The sequence below is a fragment of the Hylobates moloch genome, unplaced genomic scaffold, assembly GCF_009828535.3.
Source record: "Hylobates moloch isolate HMO894 unplaced genomic scaffold, HMol_V3 SCAFFOLD_12, whole genome shotgun sequence".
NCBI classification, from domain to species: Eukaryota; Metazoa; Chordata; class Mammalia; order Primates; family Hylobatidae; genus Hylobates; species Hylobates moloch.
Genome location: NW_026652287.1, coordinates 69297798 through 69321230, shown reverse-complemented (window position 1 = coordinate 69321230; position 23433 = coordinate 69297798). Strand labels below are relative to the sequence as shown.

Here is a 23433-nt window from a genome sequence, read left to right as displayed (position 1 = left end):
GCCTTGCCAACTGCTTGAGCTCCACACATAGGCTATGTTCCTCACTCCCTGCTTCAGCCAAACTGGCATTCTTTCAGTTCCTACTAGCATGCTCCTCTTGCCAAAAGCCCTTTTTGCAAGTCTCTGCCTAAAAGGTACTTCCCTTTCCCATTCACCAAGTCATTTTTTTCCTACAGATCTCACTATAACATTAAAGTAGTAAATTTTATTTTTTGAAGTTTTTCTATAAAATGAATATAGATTTTTGAAAGGTAAAGTATATATCATTTATCTGGAACTGACAATAGTTTATCAGAACTGATGTACCACACGAAAATCCAAGAACTGTTAATGAACTATAAATGGGATAAAAAGACCAACAACAGCATTGGAAATCATTTCTAATAATTATTGTTTCATGGTAATGGCTCTGAAACAAAACTAGGAAGACTGGGAAAAACCTGTCCACAAATCTTTTGTAAAAAAAGCTTCTCTCTTTCACTAAATCAGGTCTTGAACTGAGTCATATGTAGTGTGGCATCTGGCCAAAAAATATTCCTAATGATCTTCTCTTAAAGTTAAATGCCCTCACAGGGTAGGGACAAAAGTCTCAACTAATTCAACACAAATGGGGATTGATCAATGGAAACATATAACAAACAGTAATAGGAAATATAACAAAAACATGAACCACAATTTTAGTGGAGGCACGGAAAAGGATCCCAGTGATGGTAGTATTATTTCTCATGTTCACATTCACTTGTTTAGAACTGTTACCTTTAATATACTATGAAGCTTGCAGGTGAGAAATCTGAGGCCTGATATTAATACCTGGCACAGAAATATCTACTGAAATCACTGAAACTGAAGGCTGTTACTGTTTCAAAAGTACCCCATAATGTTAAGCTAACTAGTAAAATATTTTTGCTACAAACATTTTTACTTGATTAAAGTCTAGTGAGGTTAATGATCCTCTAAAACTAGACAAATGCTTTCTGAATCTTTCATTTAAAAACAATGTAACAGCCTGGAAATCTGTCAGGTCTCTTAATCCTAATTTTAGCCCAATTATCAGTCGCTTTAAAGAGCACCAAAATGTCAATACACAAGAAAACAACCACTATCTAGGGGGCTGGCTTAAACACAAAATACAGACAACAGTCCAATTTCTGCTATACTGCATATTGCCAATAAATATTAACTACTTAAAACCATACACAATGGTTACCAAATTACAAATTAAACAAGAAAGACAAACTGCAAAGTCTTATCAAAAGTTTGTTTTATTTTCAATACAAGATAAATACCATGCTTGCTACTAGTGCAGTTTAAGGCCGACAATGGCCATATATCAAACTGCCGAACAGTCACCTAAATGCTAAAGAAAGGAAAGACAAAGTAAACATTAAACACAAAATTGCAATTACAAACATTTTAATAAAATGGAATGAGTTTTTTAATAGAAGCTAATATGAAGTGTAATTCTCATGGACAGCAAAAAAAAAAAAAAAGTCTATTAGATCAATTATCACCTTACCTTTTTGCACAGAAATCTTATTGTGAAGTCACCATAGAGTCAATAGCTAAAATTTTAAGACTTTCTTTGGCCTTCTGATATTAAACAAATTATTTACAAACTGTGATCAGTAATTCATGGATATTGGTAATATGATACAATTTTTTTTGTTGTTGTTAAGGGCTTTCCATTAAAAATTGTAAAACAACTTTGTAAGGCTGTACAGGGCTGTAAACTACTTTGCTAATATACCATGGGATGTAGAGGAAGGAATAATAGACCTTTTTTTAAGGCTAACGTTATCAATATTATAGATGCATTCCTTAAAATACATTATGATTTATACCCAAAGGATCCTTTCCCATTAAATACCACCTGAGTACTACAATTTTCAAAGTAAAAAAATAAACATGAATTCACCATAGTTATTTTAAAATAATTTAAGTTACAGAATGTTGAGAAGTGTTACGCAGTAACAGTGCGACAAAAAGAACACACTTTCAAAACAAAATGTTTTTGCTAAATGCAGGGTCTATCCAATTATGAAATTAATGTAAAACATTTACACCCATGGCAGAGTTTTAGGATACTCCCACATGAAAAAAACTCTTGGTAGTATTTACTATGCAGTTACCACTTCAAGATGTGTGTGACTTCAATTAAATTCAACCTAGTATTTAAAAGACTCCATTACAATATGTTAATACAGCAGGAAGTCTTTAAAGACATTAAAATCTGTCTGTATATAATCAAGTATTTATACGTCCCATACAAAAACCATAGTAGCTGCATACTCAGTGAATGCCACAACCTGAAATTCTAGAAAAAGAACATTGGTTAAGACAAACCTAAATCAATCTGAACAGTGTTGCCTGAATATTTAGAATACTCACAAAAATTCATATTGCTTCTTTCTAATGCCAAGAAAGAAGAGTATAAGAACTTCCTCCCAGAAGCCTAGACATTTTAATACATGTTCTATTTCAACTTACAATGAAACTTTAATCCTGAATCTTGATTTATCTAAATCAAAAATCTCACATTACAAACACAAGGAATGCCATATGTAAGGCCACATCTTAATAAATTTATAATTTTTGGTTGAATATTTATTGAAAAAATCAGTCTAAGGCTTCTAAGAGTCAAGTTGCTTAAAAAAATAAAACAAATACACCAGTGTTTAAACTGAAGTTAAGGTTAAAAAAAACGCATACACACACACACTGTAAGAACACAAAAATAAAATGCTTTGCTACAAAAATCCCACTTAATATATTTTAGCACAAAAATGTCTAATATACACTGGATAAGCGTGCATTTACATACATACAACTAGGGGAAACATTTACAGAGGGCTACGGGATGCAAATGAACTTAATGAGTAATAAAAACCAGTTGTTATCTGTAAAACAGAGAGAATCTCAATACTGTATTCTCAGTCAAGAATTAGAACATAAACTTCCTCTTAAGCTGAAGCTTAAAACACAAAATTGGAGCCATTTTAGAAAATACAGAAAATGCAATGATCATTCAGGTATGAAAACCAAAATGTCGAGAGCACTCCAACAGAAAAGTCTTGTAATGCATCTCATTGTATAAAACAGTATGTATTTAGATTGGCACAGTTAAATACATAAGGGAAAGAGAAAGTCTTTACCCTTTCCACAATTTTCCTTCACTATAAAATATTATACAACATTCATTAAAACCTCCATGTTTATTTTAATAACTGACCTGAAACTAGTAAAAAATAAAGCAATATTCTCCATAGGAGAATTAAATGAAAATAGTATCTTAAGCTACAAGTTATCTGTGTATTCCAAATTGTCGTTAACTGCTTAAGAACATTCTAGGTAAAAGGACCATTAAATGGCCTAAACTGTGATCAAAAGCCACTGCACCTTACTCCAAACCTTATGAAAACTGACAAAAAAAAAAATACGCATCTGCAAATTTACACTGGAATATGCTTTCCACAACATAGTTCCTTTAACCAAAAGCAGCACTTTCAATCCAAAGTGTTGCCTGAGAAGCAGTACCATTCAGGTACTGTATCACTCATCGGTTTAACTTTACTACTGGCTGAAAGGAATGTGACTGTATAGCACTAACAAATGCTATGTTTAAAAAAACTCGTTTGTTTTCATATCCACTACAGTTATTAACTAAGGAAAAAATGAAAAGGTCTCTGAGACACTGTTTTTGGTGTCTATGCAATGATTTATCTCTTTGGATTGTTTTTACACATTAAAAAAAGGGAAGAGTTTTCAAATAACATCGACCCATAAATAACTGAAGGGGGTATGAAGAACAAAACAAGGCTTGCAATTTTCACCTTTACTGCTATACATTCATGTGTTATCAGGTAGAGAAGGACTTTGCAAAATTACTTGGTCAAACCAAGAAGTTATTTCCTTCTGACAACACTTAAAATAACAGATTAGCAGCAAACAAATCTAGTACACTCACACTGTCTGCAACAAAAGTCATGTAATGAGATCAGCCAAGCAAGGAGAAGAGTGATATAGAAGGAGCAATTAAAAGGTTCCACTGATAAAATATGAAAAGGTAAATAAAGGATTTAATTAGTATAAAATTTCCAGTTTCATTTCAAGTGCAGTTAGATTTTTGTGATTCCATTTTTGAACTGTTCAAAGAAAATTTTATTTTCATGGACATTTTACTTACCTTTTAACCCTTTACTATTAACTAATTTCTCTTGTAATATTTATATGTCCATACTTCTTCGCATTAGAGCATTATAGTCAAAATATTAAAAAGCCAAGAAATGACAAAACAATATACAGAAAACATGAAAATTTTGATACAACTCTAAAATGTTAAAAAAGCAACTGCATTTTCAACAAAACGCTTTAAAAAATCATTTCTGAAAGTGAACAGTTCTGATAAACATCAACGATCCCATGCACAGATACTTCAAACACAAAATATTTTAAAATAAAACTGGCAGTGATATGGGTAATTCAAAACAGCTAATTTCGTCAGATGTGGTTTGATAGCAGCCAAGATGAAAGTGAAGAACAGCAGTGGAAATTTCTGGAGGGTTTCTACAGTTGCACATAACATAGTATCTAGGGTATTTTAACACTTTAAGCATTGTCCTAGAATTTGGGTACTCTTTAACAACCAATGTGTATTAACAGAAGATCTCTCAAAGATAATCAGATCTTAAAAATGTATTAACGTGCTCAAGAATTTTAACTCAAATTTCCGAAGTAGTGATTTCAAATTACATTCCCATAAAAACACCTAATCAAGTTGACACCCCGCCTCTGCCAATTTTGTAATCAAGAACACATGCTAGTCAGGTGCTTTTAAAGTGGGCCTGTATGTAAGGCAGGTTTGAAAAAAATCTTTGATTAAGTAACTATAGCATGAATCAATACGCTGCATGAATATACATAGTATTCCTTAAACTGTGCAGACACGGTTTATCTGTAATTTCCCATTACAAATACTGGGGAATACAACCGAATGTTAACGAACATCACATCCTTCAAAAATTTATACCAATTGGAAAATATAAGGCTCTCTTTACTCACATTTACCTGCTGCAGGGCTGTATTTACACTGCCTATGGCTTAAGAAATAAACCATAAGATCGATAAAAACAGCAAGTAATTGCAGCATCAAATCAGAATTGTCAAAATTTCTTCAATGTTAGCGGTTCACAATTAAGTGTTTCGGTACATCTGTGTTGTAATTAACCTGCATTACACATCAAATATGTACGGGTTTTTACTTATGTGTTAAAACCTCTGTTTTTTTGACCCCTTATACATTGACTGGATTGCTATATCTGTCAAATTTCAATTTTTACAAGTTTACATACCATTCAGCAAAGTCACAAGCTAACTAGGTAAAAACAGCTAGAAAAGCAGAATATAGAAATATTAAATATCCATGTAATCACCTATTCTAATATCAAAATCAAGGGCAAAAGACACTTAGTTACTATGTTTAATTCACTGAACGCAAGATTAGATTGAGGCATATCCAAAAACGCTATTGCAATGCCTTAAAGGACAGTAAAAATGTTGTCATAGTAACATTATCTTTAGATATTGCTGAACACAAGACTTTCCCTGAGGTGTAAACATCAAATAACTTGAACAGCTTTACACATCAGCCCCATTAAACAGTTTATTACAACACTACATCTATTGTAATCAAAGTGATGCTGTTTACAGACATTATCATATAAACATTTTTAACAAGAACAAACTACTACAAAAACAAGCATTTACTTGACTTTTTTTCCAATTGCTTGCCACATTATAATGGCCAAATGTATATAACCAGTAATAAAGTTGCAAAAGCTATAACTTTTTAAATCACACAGGTTTCCTTCAAATAAAACAGTTAAGCAACATAAAAAATAAAAGTAGAGCTACTGGTTACCATTTATGCAGATTTGCTTTATTCAGATCTATTCCTGTTCATTTTATCCATGAATCCTTACAGGTTCAGTTCAATCACAAGAAGCAAACTGCTGGACAAGCGTCATTTTTCCCCCATGAAGACTGTTTTGTCTTGGAAGGTGATCCTCTTCCTTCAGCTGTAATGTGTCAAAATTTGTGATGTAGATTTTGCTATTCCCCAAAATACACAGAAAAACGCTGGCTTAACTATACATACACAAGTCGTGCATCTACTTCACTGTTATGTACTCTAACACAAAATAAGAATTTAACTGAAACAGTAGCTGCCTTTGTGGTGGTGAAATGTTCCAATTTACCTGATGATTAAACTGAGACATTCTGATTTCATTCTTCTTAAATATTATTGCCTTATAAATTTAATGACTGAAGCAGTAATGAAAATATAGCAGCTACTGTTTCTGTGATGATGGAAACATTCGTAAGTCATTTTCTAAAATATGCAAACTACAAAAATAAATGGAAAATGCTTGGATGATTTTAATGTAAATATTTTCCATTCACCCACATATCAAGTCTATAAACTCATTTAACAATTAAATGCTGAACTAAATATAAAATGCAAAATTATTTTACAAATTAATTTATTTAACAGCATACAGGAACTTCTGCAAGTATTATAAATCAAATGGTGTTCCATGTTACAAAATTTATAAATAAGATTTATAAATAGAGTATGGACATTTAAATTAATGACATCCACGTACAAATCTTTAGACGTAATACAAATTTAAAACATTTACTTTACTTTTACTCTATTCCACCTATATAGAAATACCTAATGTAGTATTATAAAATAACCAAAACAAGCTAAGTGGGAATCTACAATGATAAAGTTCATTTAAAACTCACATAAAAGAAAAAAAAAATAGAATAAAGTTGATAAACTAAAATTTCAAGAATACATATATATGCAAACTTCAGGTAGAGGTTCACAAGAAACATTCAATTAACCTGGATATAAGTAACCACTGAAACACTAGGTAATGAAAGTATAAATGACAAGAAACCACTTCAATAATAAAGTGATTTAAGAGTCAAGAGGGCAGAAGGTTTTTTAAAAAATTTTTTTTCAGTTTGAACATGTTCATAGGGCACAGTTTAGTGATATTTTGAAATAAAAACTGAAAAATACTTTTTGCTCTACAATTAAGAGTTACTTCTGCCACTGCTATAAATTTTTCTATTATGTCCTTTCCTAGGTTGTATCTTAAGAGCATTAGTACAGATATGCATTCACACTGCCTAGCAGTAATAACTTAAAATTTTCAAACTGCAAAAGAAAAAAAAATATAATCCAGACTTCTCTTTTTCTATGCCTGTATTTTTCAGATAACTATTGTTATCTTTTATTGCATCTTCATCTTATGTTGATGAAGCTATTTAGTGAAACTATTTAATGGGAAAAATCTAAAATGGCAGCTTTCAAATGTTTTATTTTTATTATCTGCACTACACTATTAAAAAACTGGTTTATGTATTAGAGAGAGACAAGGCATATGTTCTAATCTGAAATAATAATTACTGGGAAATCAATAAATCTAACTGCAAAAGAATGCTAGCTCCCTAAATTTTCTGTTGCGCTGGAAGGGATAAAAAGTCATTAAGAGGGAAAAACTATTTAAAGTCATAGCAAAACAGAAATATTCAACTCTTCCATAAAACATATCACATACACTGCATCTTTGTATCATTATCACTCCAGTGGAGAATTATACTATTTTTATATAGAGAATCCTGTTCGTAAAATTGCAACACACATCTTTTCCCAGGACTAATGCACTCTTTTGTTTGATTATACTTTATAGATAGATCTTTTGTATTAATAAATCTAATTTTCACCATACAGACATAAAATATGGGGGATAGTCTAGCAGTTTTTATTTCTATTTCTAAACACTTTACATTTTATGCACTTGGAAATACAAATTTTACAGTCTTAAACGAAAGTGAATTTGAAGGCAATACAACCCATTTCCAATAATCCAATTCCATATTATACTCTCAAATGTCTAAGTAGGCAACTACATCAACAAAGATATCAAAAAGAAGCTTAAAAGTGACAAATACATTCAACGCCCATGTTTTCAATGTATCATTTGGTAAAATCTGTAATGTCAAAGCCACACAATTACTTGCTTTAGCTATTAATCATAAAAGAAAGGCCTATGTAAACAGATGTTAAAACAACTAAGATGATAAATGGAATCTACACCTTTTTAATAAAGTCTGTAAACTAAAGTGAGCACTAAGTAAAATTTCAACACACAGAGAAGTACTTGTATTTTAAGATAATATATCAAGCCATTATTAACAATTCAAATTATAATCTGTTAGAAATTTATCTATGCACATTTGTTAGAATTAGTATTTTAAATTCATGGTAAATTCATCTTTTAAGATTTAAATAAATACTTGATAGGGTACTTTTATAGATTTTTACATTAATATACTGAATTAAAAGGATTCTCATAATTTTAGAGATGCAATACTAACTCAATGAAATAAAATTCACTTTTCTCTATCTGAAAATTTCTCCTTAATAAGAGGAATGGAAATGAAGTGGGCAAGAGAAATAATTATCTACTTATGAGTTAACTCTAAAATAAAAATTCCTTCTTGTGTTGACTAGAACATATTACATAAAAACAATTCTACTTATTGTAGATATTTACAAGAAGTTCTTGCTACCAAAACATTTCATATTTTCATCTCTCTACCTCTGTACATAGTACTTACCTCATTTTAACTAAAGCATTTTATTACTCTATAAATAAACACATCCATAATTGCTCTTACAACCCAGTAAAATAGAAATAAACTTAATCACATTCAAAGAAAAATGAGGTTTGTTCCCAAAAGATTTACAAAATGAACATCTCAAAATAACCTGTTATTTATAATTCATGGAGAGTTAAAACATGCTACCAAAAAGAAAAATTCATAAAATTTGGATAGCGTAAATGGCACCCTTACCCCTTTTTGGTTATTAGGTTTCTTTAAACAACGTTAACTAAATATTCATTCAAGACAGAATTTATTCAAAACAATCTATTTTACAAACTAAAACAATGGTAGTAAATTTAACACTGAGATGACGGTGAGAGAGCAAGATGACTCACACTGGCATTGAATTTTTTTTCAACAGGGAACATTAATCATTTGTAAACAAAACTATATTCTTAAACCACAGTGAGCAAAACACACTATACATCCATTCAAGAGATCACTTCCTACTCCCTCTTGTAACTTCAATTAAGTCAGCTGTGTAGTGAGACCAGGTTTTGTGAATACTCAAAGTAAGAAAAATCAGAGCTAAAGCAATGAAAGCTAGCATACATATCCAGATGAAGCAGAGCAGTTAGGATACATAGGAAAACATAAGGAAACAGGGCTGGGAACTATAAGGCAGACCTCACATAACTAAGAGCTGCAGAAACAATTTTAAAATCTTATTACAACCAGTATCATTCACCAGATAATTAAGAGAATTTAATTTTCACATAAGCCTCAAAGCAACACTAAGAAGAAAATGAAACATCTTTAACATGTAAGAATTTTATTCTTTTGGCTTTTTTTTTTTTTTTTCCAAATTAACACAAAGCTAGTAAGCTGAATACACAATGCAAAGCATCCTAAATCTTGGGCAATAACATAATCTAAGATCCTAATGATGATATTTAAGGTAGGAAAAAACTAATCAGACAAGACTGTGCGCGGCGGCTCACGCCTGTAATCAATCCCAGCACTTTGGGAGGCAGAGGTGGGCGGATCACCTGAGGTCGGGAGTTCGAGACCAGCCTGACCAACATGGAGAAACCCCATCTCTACTAAAACTACAAAATTAGCCGGGGGTAGTGGCACATGCCTGTAATCCTAGCTACTCCAGAGGCTAAGGCAGGAGAATTGCTTGAACCCAAGAGGTGAAGGTTGTGGTGAGCTGAGATTGTGCCACTGCACTCTAGCCTGGGCAACGAGAGCGAGACTCCGTCTCAAGAAAAGAAAAAAAAAAAGTAATCAGATAGCAAAGGCAAGTTATTTAATCCAGACCCCATACCCAATGCTTAAAAATTGTCATGGATAATGACTTGAGAATTGTAAAATCTCATAAAATAGGGAGAGGAAAAGCCTGAATAAAGAGTATTTTAAAAAAACATAATTTGGTTTCAGTAAACAAAGAAAAGCTGAACTGTTAACACAAATTTGCTGAGTAGGGATATTCCAAAGAAGTAAGAAGAGGAATGCAACCTTTTAAGTAACTCAACTATGAAACTAAAATTATTTCAGTAAAAAATGTACAATCTTAAAGCACTGAACTACTTTTATTTTGCTCAGAGTGGTCTGAGAATAGAGGTAGAAATTACAGAATATGAAGCACAATGTATTTACATACTGAAATTTACAATATTGGTATTTTCTCATTAAAATATTATCTATTTGAACTTAGATATTGAATACTTTTAGAAAAACCAATACATTTTAAAATGAGAGAATGCAATTAACATTACCAACAGTTCAAACACAAAAAAAAATTAAGATGGGACAGACATTAACAGCTTGTCAAGACCATTACGTTTCCAGTTAAAAAATTAAGAACTTGCCCTTTTAGCCACTCATCATCACTTTAATAGATTACATTAGTATTTTATTTGTATACAGCCTTACTAGTGACATTCACTTTAGCTTTCAAATCACTCATTCCATTTAGTCCATTTAAGATTTACATGAAAGCTCAAAAGGACTCATATTTTAAAACTTCTAAAAAGGTCAACAGACCTTATTATGGTGATCAAATTTGCAGATAGCTTTTGTTTTAAAAAGTTTTACTTGAATATATTTAATCCCAGTCCCCACCCCTTTATTCAAGTCTACATCCACAATAAATACTGTTTGACAGAGCAAACGTACAATAATCCAGGATAACAGAATTTTTTGCACTAGAAATGCTTATGTAAAATTTTGCTTGGATGAAGGCACATACAGTATTACAACTCAATTCTGATTAATGTACAAACAAAACATGGAAATTCTGGTATGGTACATCAGTGATTAAGAAAAATGTCAACAATAGTTTGCACATTAGGAATTTGTAGTTAATGTCTGAATGTAATGAAACTCAAGTCATGATATATTTAGGTGTACCCATTACTAGAATGTAATGTTAGCTAACTCAAATACTTTAAGATTAACAATGGACTTTGTTTACTTGGTTGACTATGTTAGTTTTACTAAAACCAGTAAGGAAATTGTAATTAGTTAACTTTGGGCTTAAATTGGTTTAGAGGACCCTTGATGGGCACATCCAATTTTGGAGGTGAATTCAAGTTTCATTATCATGCCTTTACTAACAAGAAGCTTGTTGATAACTTATAAAGTCTAAAAAAATAGGTAACTTACAGAACTTGTACCTTTCTATAATGGAAATGACTGACACAGATAAGCATTTCAACTAATAACCCAGTCACAATCCACTTTAAGCAACTGATGGATATTGAGAATTTTTTCATTAAGATGGGATCAGATGTATTTAACTCAGGGGAAAAAAGTGCTACATCTTTAAAATTTAGTGTTTAGATTTACATAATACAACATTCAATTTTTACATTCAAAAACAATATCAATTTCAATAAGCTTAGTTTTTAAAGTATGATTTTTTTGCCTCATATTAAAAGACTGTTTTGAGATTTATATTAAATTTTGTAATACATGGAAAACTACAAATTAAAGTTTTGATATTCAATCTGCATATTCAAAATGCAAAGTATCAAAACCAGCCTTTTAACTTAAAAAGCCCTTAAAATTGTAATAGTGTAGGAGCTTATATCTGTGTTCTATAAAAATAGCATGCTTATTTTCTAGGCATTTAAGGACCTCATTTGCGTATCTGTTATGGTTAAAGAAATTGCTATTCTGTCACAGAATTACATACACTTGATAAAACCTTTAATTTTGCCCATAACAATTTAAATACTAACAATTACCATGACTGAATTTTCAGTAAGTTTCCCATGATTACTGAAAATAATCACATAGAGTATTTACCTATGAGGGGTTTGTTTAGCCTTAATTTAATTTGAATATGCCAACCAACGTATAAAGAAAAAATATTTTAATTTACAGAATAACCTTTGTGTCACATGCATAAGCCTTATAGTGCCCTCCCCCAGCTCTTCACATGAATAAATGCTATTAACAAATATAAAAAATAAAATTACATGTGAAAATGAAGCATAAACAGACAACTCTTCCCACTTTATGAAAAATGTACACAAGAAATAGTTTTAAAATACAGAAAAAAAGACAATGATTATGATTTATGAATGAAACATCAAATAAAATTATTTCAAGTTATTCTAAAGTTGGGTATATGGCTTGACACAATTTAAAATTTTTAGATATAAATCAGTGCACCCTGAACCCATTTTAATTGATTAACTTTTACATCTTCTTTGCAAATTAAAGGATACTGTTTCTTTTAAAAACAAAAACCAGATGTCAGGATAGTGTCTCTTTTTTTTTTTTTTTTAAGGAAAAGTGTCTTTGTTGAGAAAACACCCTCCTGTATTATAAACTATTATTGTGTTAGATTTTCTCATAAATTTTTAGGGACAAATAAAACTAGTTCAAGAATAGTAACTTGCCATTTATTTTTAAAAATCCAAACACATAATATATATGTGAAATAACTCCCTGTGTTTTGTATTTTAAATTGCATGCAACCTACGTATGTGATACAAGAATCCCAATTTTTAGATTTTAGAAGTACACAATGAGTCCTCTTGATTATTTCCTTGCTTTGTTAAGACCATCAACTATTTGAAACCTAAAAGTGATAACTCAGCAATAAAATATTCATAAGATAAAGGGTCAAAATTTTTACCTGTCATTACTTACCTATAATTTGTTTCAGATGTTTCCAGAAGATTAAATTCACAAGTAGTTGGACCATTTAAAATGTAGGTATATACTGTATCAACAGTAGCCTTGGAGTTATAGTTACTGTTAAGAATACACACACATTTAACAGGAACAAGGAATACCCACCTTCTAACGATGACGATATTCGCGCTCTCGGTCACGCTCTCGGTCACGGTCTCGGTCACGATCCCGGTGCCTCTCTCGTTCTCTGCTTCTCTCTCTATAATAATCGTCATGACGGTCTCTACTACGGGATTTATGACGTCGACTCTTTTCTCGTGATCTACTATGGTCCCTCTCTCTTGATCGTTCACGTCTTCTAAAAGAAATTACTGGATTAATGCTCTCCATAATTAGATAGCTTAAAAATATTCAATTTTTTGATGTCTAAAAAAACTAAGGCAGCAAAAATTCTTTGTAAATCTAGTTTAAACTTACTATCCTGAGCTACCAATAACGACTTACCAACTTACCAGTAAGCATGAACCAGAAATTTCATTATTAAAAACATTACCAAAAAAATCAGCAGATGCATCACAGAAATGCATCACATCATCTATTTAAACTAGTAGCCTAAAACAGATGTGTAGTATTTACTGAATGCACAAATAGGTAAAGGGAAAATTTCAAAGCACTCATGTTTCAACCTGAAGAACATCTACAATATGGTTTTTTTAGATATAAAAGTCACGAAATCACAACACACAATGGGGCTTAAATACATGAATACGACAACCTATTAACATATGGTTCATGAGGAGCAGCATCCAACACAAAGAAACTTTCTAATACGCATGTTATATTCAGGGGAGGAGAAGAGGCATGGGAGAGGGCTAACAATTATGACCAGTAGCAAGAATTGATATAGTATTCACGTTGTATTTAATAAGTAGAAACGTTTCATGAACTGCCATTTTTTAAAAACAAATAATTTAACCAAAGCTTATTGCCCAAAGACTTGTATAAATTATGCTAAATTCACAGTAAGGAAATAATAATTGTCTACTAAATAATATTTATGTCTTGTATTTCTGCACCAGACAGCTAAGCTTAGCAAACATTAGGTGCTAAAATCCTTGATTCAAGGCCTAAGTTACTACTTTTTTTTTTTTTTTCAAGATAGGGTCTCTCTCTCTGTCACCCAGACTGGAGTGCAGGGACATGATCACAGTTCATTTCATCCTCGACCTCTGAGGCTCAAGCAACCCTCCCACCACAGCCTCCCAAGTAGCTGGGACTATAGGCATGCAACACCAGGCCCAGATATTTTTTAAAATTTTTTGTAGAAAAACTCCCTATGTTGCCAAGGCTGGTCTCAAACTCCTAGGGCTCACGTGATCCTCCTGCCTTAGTCTCCCAAAGTGTTGGGGTTTAAAAATTATTACTTTGGACTTCAAAACTTAAAAAGATGATACAAGATAACTATATCTATGACAAATTTGTTCAGACACAAAGATTCTTACACTGGGTCAAAAAGGTAACTACAAAACTGGGGACAATGTCAAAGGCAAGCTCTTTTCTCTTAAAGACTACTACCAGACAGAGTACACTAAAGACATATCTAAGAATACCAAGTGAAGATTAAAGGTGTGCCTTTCGAAAATATATAAAATTTCAAAGGTAGCAGCAATGCTAAAAAGAAAAAAAAAGGAACTACCTAGAAGATAGATCATTCATTCATTCAGTCACTCCCTCATTCGAGAAATTTTTATTTAGCACTCATTCTGTACCAGACACTCTGTAGGCATTAGAAATATTATAACGAGCATGGCTGAGCACAGTGGCTTATGCTTATCATCCCAGCACTTTCGGAGGCCAAGCTGAGAGGATCACTTGAGCCCAGGAGTTCAGGACCAGCCTGGGTAACTTAACAAGACCCATCTCTTAAAAGAAATACAGTGAGCAGGATAGATAAATCCCCTGCCATCATTCAACCTGTGTTCTAATGAGGAAAAATATGCCTTGATAACAAGTAAGAATTGGTTATGGTAAGTACTATGGAAGAAATAAAAAGAACAGTATGACAGACTAACTTGGGAGAAGCCCCCTCCTAAGAAGTCAGAATGAGACGTGAAGAATAAGGAGCCAGCTATGTGAAGAGACAGGGAAAACTGCTCCCAGCAGGAGGAATATAAAGTGAGGTGGTCAAACATTTGATGTATCTAAAGAAAAGGAGAAATATGGAGAAATACTCACTGGAGAACAGTGAGTAAGGGGAGAGGTACAAAATGAGGCTAAAAAGATAGGCAGGGGCTTTTATCACACAGTCCCTCAATCTTTACAGTCTTGCTTTAAGACTGAGTAGGAGCCTTTAAAGGGTTTTAAGCAAGCAACTAACATTTAGAGTTAAAAAAAACAAAAAACACTCCAGCTGCTAAATAATCAGTAAGTAAAAGCAAAGTCCTCTTTTTAAAGTCTCACAGTATTTTTTCCATTTGTAAACTAACAGTTTTTTTAAATGGAAATGAGACAGGAAAGTTTTACCTTGATCCAGAACCATAAGACTTGGACTCAATTCCATGCAGGCAATCTTGCAAAGAACTAATAAGAACTTTGCAACGATCATCAGCGGATACTTTGGATTGTTTAATTAAAGAAATTGCAGTTACCAGTGTCTCAATAGCACTCCCATAATCACCTGTGAGGGAATGGAAACGGTTTGAAGTCAAACAAATTTGTTTTCAAAACACCATCAAACCACTTGGGATAAGAGTGATAAGGCATTTTACAAAAGTATTGTGCTATAAAATAACTATGCAAGACAATGTCTTCTTTTAGTGTTTCACCATTTGCAAAAGCCTTTCATGCTCATGGTATTAACTCAACTTATTACGGGTGTGTGAAGCACATTATCATTTTGCAAATATAAGAATAAATAAGGTGTCATAAGGCCCCTGAACCATTAAATGTCAAGGGTAAGACTTAAATCTATACCAAATAACTTAAAATTTGGATTTTCCCCACTAAACTGTGACACACAGCTTTTTTCAATGCTTTTTAAATAAGTCATAGGTAATGATTTGGGAATATAAAAAGTACTACTACATGTAAATGACCTATCTTCTAGATTGTACTTACATTTTTAGGTCATTCCTAATAACATAAATAAGAAATATTAACACAAGAAATATACAAACCAGCACTGGCATCAGACACAGCTCTCGAAATAGCACTGCTTGAGATTGCCCTATTTCTATTCATGATTTCTTCAAATTCAGCTTCACTCAATGGTGTTCTTGCAGTATCCATTTCCCTGTAAAATAAAAACATAAACCTTAACTCATACTCAACAGATTTCCTAAGTTAGTCACAACAGTGTATAGAAATTCATACTAGCTGCTTCTGGTATGTGCTTTAGAGATAGTAGTTACTTTTCCATATTGAAGCATGCTACTTTTCCTACAAAGAGAACAAGTCTAAAAATTCTCCTATACCAGTATCTTTCAGCTAAAAGAGTAGCAGCGTAAACACCTCATCTTCTTGGAAGGCAGAAATAACATATTTATATACCTACAATCTAATATTTATAGTCATTGTTCCTATATTTTATCATCAAGTACTTTCACAGATACACACTAACTTACCTTCCAGGGGGGCCATAGTCACCCCTATCATATGGTGGAGGTCGCCCATATGGATCTGTTGGTGGTGGACCTCGGCTATCTGATGTAGGCATGCCGCTGTTAGTTGGTGGAGGAAAGAAAGCTGGGTTCACATGCGGAGCTGGCGGTGGGGCACCTGGAGGTGGTCCAGGAAGATGCGGAGGAGGAGCTAGTGTAAGGGGTGGCCCAAGTGGACCGGGTGGACGAGGTGGAAAGGGGCCTGGAGGTGGAGGTGGTCCCTGTTGTGGAGGTGGTGGGCCAGGAGGGGGGCCGTAGCCTGGAACTGGAGGTGGAGGGCCAGGAGGAAGTGGACCCAATGGAGGCTGCCCAAAAGGTTGTCCAGGAAAAAGAACTGGTGGTGGAGGGCGATCTCCTCGATTAGGAGGCCCAGCTAGAGGAGGAGGCAGAACCTGACCAGGAGGTGGAGGACCTGGTGGACCAGGTGGGCCTGGAGGACCTAAGGGTGGACGTGGTGGAGTCTGTCCAGCTAAAAAACAAAGGAGAAAGAGAGAAAAAAAAAACACTTCACTAATAAGGTATTTTAACTTTTATATGCCAAGATTATATTTTAAACACATAAAGCATACACCAAGTCTTTGTCTTTAAATAAAACCCGTATGGTAAATGTTACACTACCAACTACAATGAAGTATATCCTTACAAATTTAACTAGCTCAATTTATGCTTAAGAAAAATTATTGAAACAAAAACTTTAATAAAAAATATTACAATGCCTAGAGATATTTTCCATCTTTCTGTGTACACACACTTCTTACAGTGAAATCACCCACCTTATATTCTACTCTGATGCCGAGCTAGAAAGTGAAACAAGGAAAAATGATCTTGAAAGGATTTTTTAAGAGGTAAGAAAGTAAGACGGTTGTAAATATTCTATATATAAGTCAAGCAAGTTTGGAGAAAAATAAAGACCTTTTAGGCCAAAAATGGGTATTTCCTCTATGCTGTGCCCCATATGCCATGGAATCCTAGTTTCCAGGAACAAAGGCCGAGTTCCTTTAACAAGATGCTTGATCAAATTTCCTGGATTCCAAAAATAGCATAACAAGGAGAGTAAGTCACATTAATAATGCATTACTTGAAAAAGAGAGAAAAGGAAAAGAGGTATTAGGTAGACATGTTTTATCCGTGGTAATTTAAGGAAAGTTTTACCTGGAAAAGGTGGGGGTGGCCCTCCTGGTCCTGCTGGCCCAGGAAATCTGTCCCCACCAGGAACAGCCCCTGGAAAACGGCCCCGTCCTCTACCACCTTGTGGAAATGCTGCACGGGAACTGCCTCCTGGAGGACCAGCTTTACCTTCCCCAGACATTTGTCCTGATTGTGTAGCTGCAAATATCCAAATACTCATAAATAGCACTTATTAAAAATAGTTTTCTGAAATGTAACCACTATTATTAAAAACAACTCTATTTCTAATATATTAACTTGCAAATGCCTTGTGCCTATGCAAACTACATGAGAAAGTATGGTTTAGGAAAACATTCACATCTATTTGGGTACTTTTAAAGACTCAAAATATCCAGGTTTAAATATATTTTCCATAGGTAATCGTGAGTTACTTTCAAAATACCAGCACTCTGCAGCAGCCAAGACCGAAATTCTTCAATAGATATCTTAATTTCAGTATTACATCATTTAAATTTTGTAACATACTTCTTCAGTTAAGTCTTAAGTGCTAAAACATTAAAAGAAAAGGAACCACTTGAATTTGTTAATTACATAATCACCCATCTCATCTCTTTAAATGATAATGTACTTAAATGTATAACGACAAATCTTTTCTATATTCAGTTTACCAAGTGGTGAAAGGTCTTGTTGCCAAGCAGAAAAATCAATGAACATTTTCTGGTTATCAGTGATCTCTCCCCCACCATAATACACATCCACATAGCTTTCCTTTAATCTAAGAATTAGAATGTAGTTTCTTTCTGTATCTAAGATGGAAATAATAGGACAAGAATGGCAGGGCTATAGAACTTGCACATTGTTGTATAGTATCGGGTCTGTTACATCTGGAGAAAAATGGAACAGGAGTAGGTTTCTAGTACACAGGCCCACAGTCATAACCAGTGATTAAATCTAATTCAAAGCATGGACTTTGTGAAATGGAGTTTCTAGTGAGCTAGTATTAAGATGACTTCTCTAGTATAACACCTAACAAATGTACTGGTTAAAATGTACATATTTTAATAAAAGCCTCTGAGGATTGCTTACTTTTCCTGGACTGCATTTCAAATTGACTCAGGAACTGTTTATTGCATGGAGTTACAACAGGATTCTGACCATGAAGTTCTCTTTTAGGCAACAGATCCATTAACTTTTTTGAAGATGCTTCAGATCCAACACCAACAAGGGCAAACCTAAAAGGTGTTTAAGGGGTAAGGATACAAAGTAAAAAGAGATCAATATTATTACTGTTATTCTTCTGTAAAAAGGTCTTAATGTGCTTTTATCTAAAACAACAGCTGGGCACAGTGGCTCATGCCTGTAATCCCAGCTGCTCAGAAGGCTGAGGCAGGAGGATTGCTTGAGCCCAGGAGTTTGAGGCTACAGAAAGCTATAATCACACTACTGCACTCCAGCCTGGGCAACAGAGCGAGATCCTGTCTCTAAAAATAAATAATTTTAAAAACTAAAAATATTTCTTTATACAAGTACACATTTTTGTTCGTCTTCTGTAACATACCGTAGAATTCAGTTATTCAAAATATATAGTTCAGTGGTTTTTAGTACTTCACAGTGTTATAACCATCACCATAATCAATTTTAAAACATTTTCATCACCCCAAAAAGAAACTCCATATCCATCAGCCATCGCTCCCATTTCTTCCCATCCCTGTACCTTATGGAACCACTAAACCTAATTTCTGTCTCTGGACATTTCATCTAAATGGAATCATACAATAGGAGGTCCTTTATGACCAGCTTTCTTTAACTAGCATGTTTTCAAGGTTCATCCACTGTTAGAGCATGCATCACCACTTATTTTTATGGGTGAATAATTTTCCATTATAAATATACAACATTAAAAGAAATGTATCCTTCAGTTCATGGACATTTGGGTTACTTCCACTTTTTGCTACAATAAAAAGATGTACAATATCATTAACTATTGGGGAAGTGCAAATTAAAACCACAAGATACCACCCCATACCCACTAGGGTGGCTATAATCAAAAAGACAAGTATTAAAGATGTGGAGAGGCCGGGTGCGGTGGCTCACGCCTATAATCCCAGCACTTTGGGAGGCCGAGGCAGGCGGATCATGAGGTCAGGAGTTCAAGACCAGCCTGACCAACATAGTGAAACCCCGTCTCTACCAAAAATTCAAAAATTAGCTGGGCGTGGTGGCGTGCGCCTGTAGTCCCACACTGGGAGGCTGAGACAGGAGAATCGCTTGAACCTGGGAGGCAGAGGCTGCAGAGCCAAGATCCCGCCACTGCACTCCAGCCTGGGCGACAGAGTGAGAATCTGTCTCAATAAATAAATAAATAAATAAATAAAGATGTGGAGAAACTGGAACCATTGCACATTGCTGATGAGCACATATCAATAAAATGGCACAATGGCTCTGGCAAATAATCTGGTAATTCCTCAAAAGTTTAAACATAGAGTTACTATATAACCCAGTAATTCCATTCCTAGGTACACATCCAACAGAACTGAAAATACACGTTCACACAAAATGGGTACACAAATATTCACAGGGGCATTTTCCTTAATAGCCAAAAGTGGAAATAACCTAGACGTCCATCGACTGATAGAAAGAAAAAAGTGCTATATTCATGTAGTGGAATATTACTCAGCCATAAAAAGAAATGCTGATGCATGCTTCAACATGGATGAACCTTAAAATCATTATGCTAAGGAAAAAAGCCAGTCACATAGGACTACGTATTTTATGATTCCATTTAGATGAAATGTCCAGAACAGGCATATGCAGAGCACATTAGCCGTTGCCAGCAGATAGGAAGAGAGGAAATGGGAGTGACTGCTAACTGGGTACAAGGTTTCTTCTTGGAGTGATGAAATGTCCTGGAATGAGACAGTGGTAATGGTTGCTAAACTTCATAAATATAATAAATATCACTGAATTGTAAATTTAAAAGCATGCATTTTATGGCATATGAATTATACCTCAAAAAGAAAAACAAATTTAAAATAATCAGAATGATTACCAATTCATATAGTTACAGGATATTCTAAATTATTTGAGGGAGGGAGGGTCTTAGTAGCTTAAGAAGCTTAAGCTCTTTTCCCCCTAACGTTCAATATCATCTTTTAAACTATACTTCTTATTCTAGTCAACAAGTTCTGCTGTTTGCACCAGGATTATCTTGGGTCACAACATTTAGAAAAAACTAAATTAATTTAACAAATATTTATTAAGCACCACTTCTTATACGCAAGGTACCATTCTAGAGCTGGAGATGTAATAGAGAACAAAACAAAATCTCTGTTCTCATTAAGCTTAAAGGCTTCGAAGAGGAGACAACAAACGAGTAAAATATATCAGAGCGGAAATAAAGGAAACAGGATAGCAAAGGTGGTCATGGAAGAAAACTCTTAAACAGTTTGAGTCCTGAATGAAGTGAAAGAGTAAGCCATGTGGATATTTGAGGGGGAAAAGTAAACCAAGAAGAGAAAACGGCTAAAGGTCCCAGGTAGGAATTGGTCTGGCAAACAGCAAAGAGACTAATGTGGTTGAAAAAGAGTGGTAGGATAGGGTTAGAAAGGTGGTGGGAAAACAGATCACAAAGTACCGTGTAGACAATGCTAAAGACTGAGACAGACAGGAAGCCATGAGAAGACTGAGCAGAATGTCTTTTTTTTAGAACTTCTATTATGTGGAGTACAGACTGTAGGGGGCAGTCTATACTTCCAGTTAGGAAGTTACTGCCAAAGTTTAAGTGAGAGATGATAGTGGCTTGGACCAAGTGGTATAAGTGAAGTTAGTGAGAAGTGTTCAGACTCTGCATACATTTTGAAAATATTCTCAGTTTAGTATAAATTGGTATAACCTTCTAAGATAAGTAAGCAATATATGAAATAAGCATATTCTTTATCATTGTGCATCTAACAATTTATCCTTAAAAGAAAATCCAAAATCTGTACCAAAAGACTTATACAAAATGATGTCTGCTGCAACATTATTTACAATAGGCGGAAGTGGAAACCACCACGATAACCAAAAATAAGAAAGGTAAATTACAGTAGCATACCAGGTATGATGCAAAAGAATTAGACATTAGAGAGGACGTGTATTTATTTTTATTCCTTATATCAAACATATAAACACATGAATTATAATTCCATTATTTATTTATTTATTTTTAGGAAAAAGCCCAAAAGAATCTGCACTAAAATGTTAAAAGTAAATATCAATGAATGGTAGGATAGTGGCATTTTATCTTCTTTTAGATATCTGTATTTATAATGTTCTCATGCTGATGCTATCTCACTTGTATAGCTTGGTAGTGAAATAAAGCAAAACATCCATGTAACACACATTATTCAGTTGCCCATCTTCTCCCATCTCTTAATCACAGGGAGAGTAATGGTTCTTAAATTGTCATTTCAACAACCATTTCAACCACAGATAGAGAAAACTTGGGAAAAATAGAAAATAAATCTGTCCACATTTCCACTCTACTGGTTTTAGTGTGTTAGGTAATAGGGTACGTAAAAGGAAAAGTATCAATCTTTGCCCAAGAACCTCCTTCCAATGTAAACAATCATGTGTTGTTTGTATACATGTGTATACATGTGTAATTAACATTAACTTAAAGGAAAGTTAACTTGTAAAAACTGTATCACTAGCTACTAAATCAAAAAGAAAGAAAAAAAAAACTTACCCCTTTGACTGGCCATTTGCCCGATTTTCAAAAAATTTTATCTCCAAAATATCATTTACTCCCAAAGAATGAACTGCTTCAGTTAAGTCTTCATCTGTTGTCCACTGCAAGACATTTTCCCCCTCATTAGCCATCAAAATATAACCAACATTTTTATTATCCCAGTTTAGTTTTTAAGGGGAAATCTGAGCCATAAAAGAGAAAATAAATGCTGAGTGCAAATCTAAGTCTAGTTACGGCCAGTCAGGCTCCAATTTTTAAACAGCAAAAAAAAAAACCATCTGGGAACCTAACTTCATTCCCTGGTAAGTATTTCAGAAACTAGAAGGTATATATCCTTGGGGTTACAATAGGATTTGACTCTCAAGAGTTTCTGGTCCCTTACAGCTTTAAACTGCTATGATTTTAAATTGTGAATAAAACCAATTTCACTTCCTCCCATTAAAGGAAAGTATTTTGAATTTCATCTTGTTTTTGAATTAAAATGCAGAGAAGAAAAAACTAACATGTATTTAATATCTACCATATACTTTATGTATCAACTATTTAATTCTTACAACAACCATATAAGCCCTATTATTATCCCCATTTTACACATGATACAATAGAAGTTAAAGAGCTTGCCCGAGGTCACAAAACTAATAATAGATGGTGGAGCTAAGATCCAAATACTTACTTAGCAACCATACTTTCATAACTATACTGCCACTGTCTCCATTACAGAACACTCAGACTGGGTGGTGGGAGATCTGTTACAATTAGTTTTAAAAGAAATGTAAATAGGCTGGGCACCATAATCCCAGCACTTTGAGAGCTTGGTTAGGAGGATCACTTGAGGCCAGGAATCTGAGGCCAGCCTGAAGCAATATAGCAAGAAGTCAGCTCTACAAAAGTGATTTTTTTGGTTTTGTTTTTAATTAGCCAGGCGGAGTGACACATGCCTGTGGTCCTAGCTACTTGGAGGCTGACACAGGAGAATCACTTGAGCCCAGGAGTTTGAGGCTTCAGTGAGCTATGATTACACCACTGCAATCCAGCCTGGGTGACAGAGTTTTGCAAATTCTGCACCACCACCCCTGCCCCCCC

The 23433-nt window shown here is 33.8% G+C and overlaps 1 protein-coding gene across 4 annotated transcripts in view; it reads right to left on the bottom strand.

Annotated features, from left to right (window-relative positions):
- Window positions 1-1240: 1240 nt before the first annotated feature.
- The window catches only part of CPSF6 (cleavage and polyadenylation specific factor 6), a 34641-nt gene continuing 12448 nt past the window's right edge, over window positions 1241-23433 (bottom strand). Inside the window, exons 3-11 of one of the 4 annotated variants that reach the window (XM_032170706.2) lie at window positions 22348-22451; window positions 18708-18853; window positions 17646-17819; window positions 17406-17516; window positions 16458-16962; window positions 16011-16126; window positions 15358-15511; window positions 13000-13189; window positions 1241-6074 (exon numbers count right to left, since the gene is read on the bottom strand). In XM_032170706.2, the coding sequence (XP_032026597.1) occupies window positions 13003-13189; window positions 15358-15511; window positions 16011-16126; window positions 16458-16962; window positions 17406-17516; window positions 17646-17819; window positions 18708-18853; window positions 22348-22451 (1497 nt within the window). In that variant the 3' untranslated portion in view covers window positions 1241-6074; window positions 13000-13002. Of the gene's footprint in view, window positions 6075-12999; window positions 13193-15357; window positions 15512-16010; window positions 16127-16457; window positions 16963-17405; window positions 17517-17645; window positions 17820-18707; window positions 18854-22347; window positions 22452-23433 lie in introns of all 4 variants that reach the window. The other 3 variants (XM_032170705.2, XM_032170708.2, XM_032170707.2) reach the window with 3 other exon arrangements.